This window comes from Harpia harpyja, chromosome 1, assembly GCF_026419915.1.
Source record: "Harpia harpyja isolate bHarHar1 chromosome 1, bHarHar1 primary haplotype, whole genome shotgun sequence".
NCBI classification, from domain to species: Eukaryota; Metazoa; Chordata; class Aves; order Accipitriformes; family Accipitridae; genus Harpia; species Harpia harpyja.
This window is the reverse complement of record NC_068940.1, coordinates 80,490,480-80,500,087: the sequence shown is the minus strand read 5'-3', so window position 1 is coordinate 80,500,087 and position 9,608 is coordinate 80,490,480. Positions and strand designations below refer to the sequence as shown.

At 36.5% G+C, this 9,608-nt stretch overlaps 1 protein-coding gene across 2 annotated transcripts in view; it reads right to left on the bottom strand.

Moving 5' to 3' along the window:
• Positions 1-225: 225 nt before the first annotated feature.
• COL28A1 (collagen type XXVIII alpha 1 chain) overlaps positions 226-9,608 on the bottom strand; it is a 95,024-nt gene continuing 85,641 nt past the window's right edge. The window contains exons 30-36 of one of the 2 annotated variants that reach the window (XM_052801549.1): positions 9,521-9,556; positions 9,294-9,330; positions 8,438-8,992; positions 7,028-7,215; positions 4,518-4,734; positions 3,890-4,066; positions 226-2,929 (exon numbers count right to left, since the gene is read on the bottom strand). In XM_052801549.1, the coding sequence (XP_052657509.1) occupies positions 3,897-4,066; positions 4,518-4,734; positions 7,028-7,215; positions 8,438-8,992; positions 9,294-9,330; positions 9,521-9,556 (1,203 nt within the window). In that variant the 3' untranslated portion in view covers positions 226-2,929; positions 3,890-3,896. The remainder of the gene's footprint in view (positions 2,930-3,889; positions 4,067-4,517; positions 4,735-7,027; positions 7,216-8,437; positions 8,993-9,293; positions 9,331-9,520; positions 9,557-9,608) is intronic. The other variant, XM_052801540.1, reaches the window with a different exon arrangement.

Genomic DNA, 9,608 nt, shown 5'->3' with positions numbered 1-9,608 from the left:
GTATACATCCAGAGATTCACAGAAAGACCTGAATAGAAAAGGATGCTTATTTCAGGATAATCTGATTTGAACAGCATACAACTTTTAGAAAACCTTGATAGCCTTCACTTCTGCTTCTTTGCTACAGAAGGTTTAGTCAACTCTACATGAAAGTGGAAAAGAAAGCAGTGAACTTCTGGATCACACTGGTTTAACTGCATTAAGAAGATTCCTTGTATGCATGTTAAAGAGTAACTGCTTCTTTTTTTTAGCATTGTTATGTAGCAAATGATGTCACTATTTGTACTTATTAAAGCTTGTCAACTTTACCGGAAAGGTTTGCACTAGACATTGTAAAAGGTATTATTGCAAACCCATAACTTACATCTTCACATTTATTCCCAAATTCATTATCCCCAGTATTCCTTAGACAAGATGTATCTCTTTGGAGATCTGGAGCCGAACACAACAGCTAATCGCATCCCTGAAGAAACTGCTCGGGCACAGAAGATTAGAACAGACTTGAAAGATCCTGCAAATTCCTAGACTTCCTTGCAATTCCAGTGGGCTTTGCTGCTGTGGGTTTCCAGGTGCAGCTAAACCTAAAATATTCCTAGTAGGTGTGAAATGAAGTGGATCTTGTAACATGTTACACTTAGAGGGTTTTTTTACAGCTATTCGCAAGGTAATCTACTGTAGAGTTTAACTGTGCAAATTTTTCATCTTTTCTGGATGAAAAGATCTTTTCTCTGCATCTTCATCTGGATGTATCTCTATCCCTGTATCTACCTACTTATCTATCTCTCTAGTTATCTATATCTATCTATCTAAATCTCCAACTTAAGTAACTTGCTTGCCTATATCAGTGTATGATGTCACAGTGTTACTGACTCCAGGCTGCTGTGGGGTGAGGGTCCTTTTGGGATGGGGGGGGATGCTGGTGCTTTTTTTTTTTTTTTTTCTTTTGGATGGTTTTTTTCGTCTTTTGAGAGTCATATTTTGGGCTAATCTTTTTCTTAAAAATGTTTGCACTGCCTCTTTCTTTTAATATTTCTTACATTGACTTTGTCATCTAACAGAAATCAATTCTGAATACTGGATCTGAGACCTAGCCTAGAAAAAAAGTCTTTCAATACATCTTTCAAGCTTGACAGTATGTTAATATATTTTAGTATGTTTTAAGTTTTGAATCTACTGTTTCCAGCCAATTTGAAAGCATCATTGTGTCTATCCTTCTTGCTCTTCTTTTTCCCTAAAATTTGTGTTTATTCCTCTCTTGTTCTGGACATCCGTTCACAATTAAAGGTCTCCAGCACATTGATATTCTTGGTATGATGGCCTTGGCTTTACTACTGAACAGTAGTTTGGTTCTTTCCATGATCTTTTTGCACCACTAGTAGGCAGTTTGTTTACTTGAAACCTTTTATTTAATCTTTTATCTTATTTGCTGCTTATGTCCAGCTTTATATGTAGCTGATTTTATTTATCACGAGTCCATCTGTATCATTTGTTGTACACTTTGAAGCAATTTATTTTTCTGATGCAAAAAACCCTAACAGACTTATTAAAAGTTGTGTCAAATTTTACTTTCTGGGTTTTTTTCTGTGAAAGGAAACTAGTTCTTGATTTCATCAGCTTGACTTTTGTTCTACAACATTGAGTCCCTTCATTTTCAGGGTATCACAGGACACATAGTACAAGGTAATGTCCTTGAGTTTTGCTGTTCCATGTCACACAAATTAATTGTGCCCTCAGGGGTTTTTTTGAGTGATCATCAGATTAGTTCTGAGTATAATAAGAGCAGGATGGTTTTTGGGGGCTGCTGTCAGTTCGTTCTTTTCTACTTTGAAACTCACTAATGAGGCCAGACTTTTGGGAAAAAAAAAAAAAATTAGGAACTTTTCAACTGTACTTCAAGCACATCTTTCCATAGAATTACATTTGCACCCTATCTGCTGCAAACAAGTTCATTTTGCATGGTACATGCTATCATTTGGTTACATGGGGGGGGAAAATTGTGCAAGTAATTGTTTAAACATATCAAGAATTGTCCATACTGCCTGTGTAGATACTAGTCTTTTGTTTGCAAAAATAACAATCCATGACTCTTTCAGGTATTGCTTTCCATTTTAATCACATGCTCATTATGTTCAGTTTTAATGATATGTTCATGTAGGATTATGGCTAAAAGTAGAAATCATATAAGTAAACATTTATATACATCTTTCAGTGCTTTTCTCTTTTTTAATTGAATAGCATATATTAGAGCGAAATAACCTTTTTTTTTTTTTTTCTAACACAGAGGCCCTGAGAAATTGAAATGTATTAACTAGCCTAAAGGACATGAAGAATCCTGTTTTTAATGTAATTCTGAATGAAAGTCCTACCTTTATAATTGAAAAGATTATATTGATGTTAATCCAAATGTGCTTTAATGGGGGGAAAAAACCCCTCTAATTACCTATAGCTGTGGTATTTACATTCCAAAGAGGTACTCTAATTAATGGAAATCTTAATTTATGTCTCTAAATGCTGTATTAAGAGTGCTAATTTCAGGAACCACTTACCCTGTTTTAAACTAGAGCATATTTTATTCTTCCATGAGACTGAGACCTCTATGATTAAATGCTAAGTGTAAACACTTTTGACTTTTTAATCCCAAAAATAGAATCTCATCATTGCCACATGTAGTAGTAACAAGTTAATATAAATGTGGAAGGAGAAGGTGTGTTCCCATGTGTGTGTATGTGTGATCGTAAGTTATTGCTATGGTGTTGCAGATAACATACGTTATACAGGAATCTAGTTAATGTGAATACAATATTGGGGAAAGCAGTAGAGAGTGGTAGTAATATATTCGGGTTAACACATCACTTTGGATTCTTCTCAGTCAGTTCTTCCTCAATACACATGAACTTCCAGCTTTAAAAACTCCAAACAGCAGTCATTTCTAGAAGAAATAAGGAATTGTTTAATTTTCCTGAAATGTTTAGAAAAACACATGCTGAAGTTCAATAGAATTTTCCTGTACTGAAAGATGAAATAGAGTACAATTCATTGGGGATGAGCTATATGGCTTTTGTAAAAGAAGTTATGCACTCCTGATAAGCAACCTCTGAAGTCCATGCCTCGGTCACTAAGCATGTGGACCTAAGGCAGTTCGTATAGTATGCTTGGATTTCCAAAACATAAGGTCGCTCCCCAAAGGAAAGTTATACTGGTTTGAGAGGGACAGTCTTCTAATTTGTAAGTGGTGAAAAGAATAGAACAAAGGAAAGGGGATAAATGGTCAGTGGAGAGAAGTCACTGGAGGATGTACGCTATGGTCTGTCCTACTCAACATAGTTGTATGTGATCTAGAGAAGGGAGTAAAAAGTGAGATGACAAAATTGGTGACAATACTGTGTTACTCTGCAGTAATAAAGAAGGTGACTGCAAGAAATTGCAGAAGGACCTTGTGACATTGACTGTGTGAGCTGTGAGTGGAAGAGGAAAACTGAGTTTTGATAACTGTGAAATAATACACAAGGGGAAAAATGATCATAAATTCACATGTAATATGATGGGTTCTCAGCTCATCCTATAGATGAAGTCTTGGAATTATGACCTATGAGAATATCACCTCCAATCTCAGTAATGGTCAAAAAATCAAATACAATGTTAGAGACTGTAAGATAAGGACTAGAGAACAAAGTAGAAAACCTCACTGTGTCACTGTATAAATCCATGACTACGAAGTGCACTTCTGGTCCCACCATCTCAAAAAGGTTCAGACAAACATATCAAGGTTGATCAAAGGTATAAAAGATGATACAATATGTATGGATAGTATGGGAGACATTTAAATAGACTAAATCTTTTTAGCCTGGAAAAGAGGTGATTGAAGGAGGATCTGATGGAGACAACTTACTTATTCATCAATCACTGCAGGTTTCTCGACATTCTTTTTCTGTTTCAAATCTATTGTTGGTACCATTGCAACCTCCATACCAGAACTGGCCACAAGAATTGCCATTCTTGTCATAATACCATTTCACCACATAGTCCCGACAATCCCCTGGTTTCATAGGTTCCAAGCACCTTGGATCTGAAAGTATATCAGTAAAAGTTAGCTTGGATTCTGGGGATAAGTTACGTTACCCTAGAAGTGCCTCCTTCAGTAAAAAGAGCAACCCTTCGTTTTCTTTCTTGTAGTGCCTGGGAATACATATGCCTCAAATTTGTAGCCAAACTCCATTTCTATTAATGAGTTACCCGAACAGGCCTAAACAAATACAGGATCAGTTTGAAATGAGACTGCCTAAATCCAGATGTAAGAACCAAGCTGCTATTTAAATACCTAAGCACACAATTGGTACACAAGAGTTGTTTGTCTTCTAGGTTTGAAAATTTAGCTCTCACTGTGTGTGATGTCTGTAGACAGAGCACCCAGAAAAACAAAAGGTGATAAAAATCTTGGGGAGGGAGTGGGGTTTGCTTGTTGGTTTTTTTGGTGCAGACTTGCTACCCAGTATCTGAGGACAGTATTTATTACTTACCTTTTTGGGTTGTTGCTACCTGTGTTTGCAACACAGTTAGGTGGTGATCTTCTGTAGCAGTTACATTGAACAAAGAATTGACAACTGGACTCTGAGGTCTCATTTCAGATATGTCATAAAGTGGGGGAAATCTCGATTCTGTGTGAGCAGGGGTGGTCACAGTGTGATCCTGAGGAGATGGCAGTGGCTCAGTATATCTGGTCTGTGGTGGACTAGGCTGCAAAAGGAGTCAAAATCTTATAACTTAAAATTCTGTCTGGGCTCAGATGCTACAAGAAAAAATTGAGATAATTACGTAGGAAACTTTTGCTAAACAACATGTGAAAAAAAAATACCATTACAGCAGGTGGGTTCAGACCTCCTTCTAGTGATTACTCAGTACGTGACCATGATTTTCTAACACTGACAGCTGAATGAAAAGGCGAAGTAATGCCTTCTATTTAGTCACTAAGCTGAATTCATCCATTTGAAGCAAAATTTTAGTCACTGCTTAGTCTGTAATATCAATAAAACAAAAAATGGGAGGAACTCTGGGGTAAATCAGTGCTTCTTAACATCTAGTACGCTCACTGGGAATGATCTGACATCTTCAATCTGTCAAGGAATGGAAAATGGCAGGCAAGAGGAACAGGGTACTTGTTATTGATAGAAAAACACATGTACATTATGCTCCTCTAAAGATCATTTCAGACGTGGAATCCCTTGAGTACAGCAAAATTTTCCAAAACTTGTGTTATAGGAACCACATCCTATTAGTAAGATTATCTCATAGATCTGTCCTTGCCTGTATCAAGCCAAGTGACAAATCACCCATTTTCCTGTTTCTAGCTAACAGCCAGTTGCTAATCATTAGAATTTTAGAGTTTACTTTGATGGAAGTGTTAAGAAGCCAACCGTGCTCTTCAAATTAAGACTATTATATAAAAATTTGCCCCTCTAGTGTTTTAGTATATTCAAGAAGATTTGCAAGGATCTTAATATAGTATGGTACAAATGACTGAATTAATCCCACATGTTGATTACCGACTGAGAACAGGAAGGAATCTGATACTATTTAATATCTTCCCATTTACAGGCCACTACTGAGACACTCAGTCAGTTTAAGAAAACTCTTCAGAGTTATTTGGACTCTGAAAAATGAAGTCTAGGTGAAATGTAAATGTGCAGACAATTCATCGAATCCTTTGCATATTGCATTTCTTCTCCAGGTCTACAAAAAGGCTGTGTTTATTTCTGATAGTAATTCAACAGTTTTGAAGATTTAACTATAACCATGGCCAGCCAGAACCAAGTGTGTGAGCATCTAATTACTTAAAACTAATTCTATCTGTGATCCTTATCACATGCTTTATAAAGTCAGCAGCTATAAATCCAGGTTTACATTTATTTTTCTTAATGATACAGAATGTCAAAATTGACCCCCAGTGTCACACAGATCTGCCTGGAGGTATTACAAGCCCCAAACCTAAATCAATCACACCTACTCAGGGAGTTCTTACTCAAAGAAATTAAACTGAATTTTGAAAGTGAACTATTTAAATATGAATGATATTACATAAACAATAATCCAAAGGATTAATATTGGTTAATCCATTGACTCCTCCACAGTAAGCCAGTAATATTTAATTAGCTCCAATCTGCGTTCAATTCACTTAATATTTAAATACCAGTATCACGGTCCACTATATCCATTCTGTGCAGCTACAGAGGTTTATACATCAAATATTTCAATAGTTTATTCAACAGGTTATAGGGGCAAGCAATGCCCAATCTTTATCATTGGCTATTTTTAGGCAAAGCAATAAAAACACCCTAGAGTGTTAGTGCTGATATACTGTAAAGGTGACAAATATCCTACTCTGATAATAAGACAGTGGCTGAAAAATACCAAAGACCTTAGGGAACTAAGGCGATACACACCTGCAGAAAATATTTATCTATTGCATTAAAACTCCACCTGCCTATCTGTGCAGCAGCACCATGTTGGAGGGCAGAACCCCAATGCAGGGTAGGAGGAATTTAAAGCTGGAGAACGAAGAGTAACATGAATGAGGAGTCCTAGAACTACAGCCCAATGTGGAAAGCAAAACAACACTGAAGGCTTAATAACACCTGGAAAGCAGGTGTTCTTGTCTTCCATGACAAGAAGCATTGTACTAACACTCAGCTTGCACATAAATAAATGCCTTATACACTATGTGTCTGCCTCAGTAGAGACCTATCTGTAAGATTTCTAACTCCCTTCTAAGATGAATAAGAACTACAAAAAAATATGAAGACTGTTGGCATTTATTGCAATTAAGAAATGGTATTACCCTCTTTCTTCTGTAAGCCTCTGTTTTCAACAAATAAGTTCACTCTAAAAGTTTTGTTCAGATCTTTTGGTCTAGCCAAATGACACATTATTTGCATATTAAAAGACTGGTGAATGGTGAAATAAAGAGTGTTTGAATTCAAATAAAGACACACATCTTTAAAAAACATTTGATAACTGTTACTTCTTTACTTACTGGATAACTGATTCCTTCTGTAGGGAGTGTATAAATCTCTGAAGTTGTCATTTTGGGTAACTGGCTATTGGTATCTTCACTAGCAATTTCAGATTCCGGACTTGGAGATAGAGATAAAACAATATCTTTTCTGGTGTAGACTTCAGACACATTCTCACAGATTTTTGTGATCAGTTTATTTTCAAGAGCTGAAAAGATTAACAGAATGATGAAATTTATTAAGGGTAATCAAGAAAAGTCATAATGATTCACCACAAGCTTTTAGTGCAGTATTAACACTAAATCTTTAATGATAGCGACTTGTGAAAGACCATCTTCTAAAGTTATGTCAAAATGCAAATGAGAAGTAATAAAGTAACACAGTCTCTGAATTATTTGAATTTAAGGCCCTTTTGTTCTTTTAAGAAGAAACAGATAAAAATACCAAGTAATTTTTTTAAGCAGAAGTCATAGCTCAACAGTGAAGGAAAAAAGAAACCAGAGTGAAGTGAAGAAAGTGTTTACATGTAAGAAGGAAAAAGAAAAACTGGGTGACACATTCTACTTATTTGCACAACAAAAAATCAGTGACTGGGAATACTTTTATGTTGAATGCTGGAGCCTGAGTCAGAGCCCTAAATTTAATCCCAGCTGGGACCAGAACCTTAGCTTGGACTCTCTTACTGTTAACACCTTAAATCCAGACTTAACTCCATCCACAGGCTCAGCATAGCAAAATAAGTTTATGCTTAGGAAAAATATACTTTATAGGGCTAGTCTGTTGTTAGTCTAGATCAATGTACTGGTGGTTTTTTTTCATGGGTCATTATAGGTTTCCTCTGGATTTTCTCCTGATTCCAGCTGTGGCCACAAGATTTTCTCAAGCCACAGTTAGAAATATACAATGTACTATCAGATCCCATTTCCTTGTGTTGCTCCACCACTTTTCACCTAGAATCAGGATGAAAGCATAGGTTTCCCTATGGCTTTCAGGAAAAAACCCAGGAGTGCTTGTAAAAGGTGGTGGAGGGACTCCAAGACTGACAAGAGCCATATGAAATAAAGAGAGAGAACGAGACAGAGATGTTGTGTCAAGGTGGAAGGAAATCTACACCCATCTGGGATGAAACCATGGCCAAGCACAAAAGGACTGTGAGGGAAGGCTGATGCAAGCTCTCACAAGAGAGGAGTACCCCAAGAAGGCCTTGGCTCAGAAAACTGACATTCATTGTGTTTTATTGTTTCTGCAAGAGGTAAAAATTTGGCAAAGGTTTCATTTGGCCAAAGAAGAAGAGAAACAGAAGAAAGAGCTGCATCCAAAAGAGAAACATAAGCTGCCAATCAGCAGGCTGCCTTGCCTTGCTATGGGAAGAGCCAAACCCTCTTATATGCTTATTCCAAGTTTCTTCTTACTAAAATAGTTTCTTTTACCTGAAAGTGTCATGAAGTCATCTATCTGGTAAACATGTTCTTCATCAGGGTCTGTTGCAATGAGCTGCATTTCTTTCAGAAAATCATCATAATGAGGATCAGTCCTTTGAACAATCCCAATGACAAATACCTCAATATTCATAGCATGGGCCTCTCTTGCTATGGTATCTAGCCGTACTTTATCACGAGTGTCCGCTTGTCCATCTGTAATTACAACAGCCACTTTTCTTACTGCCGGGCGTGCTGCCTGAAATAACTGAATGGCTTCTCGGATAGCAGAAGCTGTGTACGTGCCTTCTCCTAAGTAGGGCATTTTATCAACAGCTGATTTCAGGTATTCTTTGGTTGAGTATTGCTTCAGAGAAGACACCAACTCCACTTTATGGCTGAAGTTGATAATGCCAATGCGGGTTGTAGCGTGGTTGGCAGATATCTTGTCAATGATTGTTTTCATAAAAGTTTTGGTAATATTGAAGTTATCTGGTCCAACGCTTTCTGAACTGTCAATGACAAATACTAGTTCCAGTGGTGTTACTCTACATCTGATACCACAACCTAGAAGAATAACCATTTCAGGCATTTTATGAGAAACCACCTTCATAAAGACAAATTGAACTCATATATCAGATTTACAGTCAGTTAAAGCCCAATTAATGAATTCACTGATAGTTACTGATACTGAAAATAGAAACAGCTGGACCAAATTACTTCCAGTATAGCTCTGGCAACATAGTGAGCATCATTTTCACATCAATGGTATCCTTACACACAAACATGCAGAGGACAAATCCATTCCATCAATATAAATTCAGTGTGTTTTATTAGAACTCATTTTTTTCCATATTGGAATGCTTACCACATATTTCACTGATAAGTCTGATAACTTCTTCTCTCTGAAAAAGAGTATTAATTAATTTGCTGTGTGTTCTAGTTTTAAGAATGTGGAAATCTATGTATCTATTTATTTATTTACAAAAATGCAGGCAATGCAATGCCCCATAAACAACCTTGTGTAACATCACATAACCTTTAAATATTTCCCCAAAATAAACTCCTATCTTTTAAATTAATTCATGTACATACCGAAAGACCAGGTTCACCTTTTCTTCCCCAAATTCCCTGAAAATGTGTAGAATGCAATGATTAACAAAAGTCAAATTTGTCTAATTTC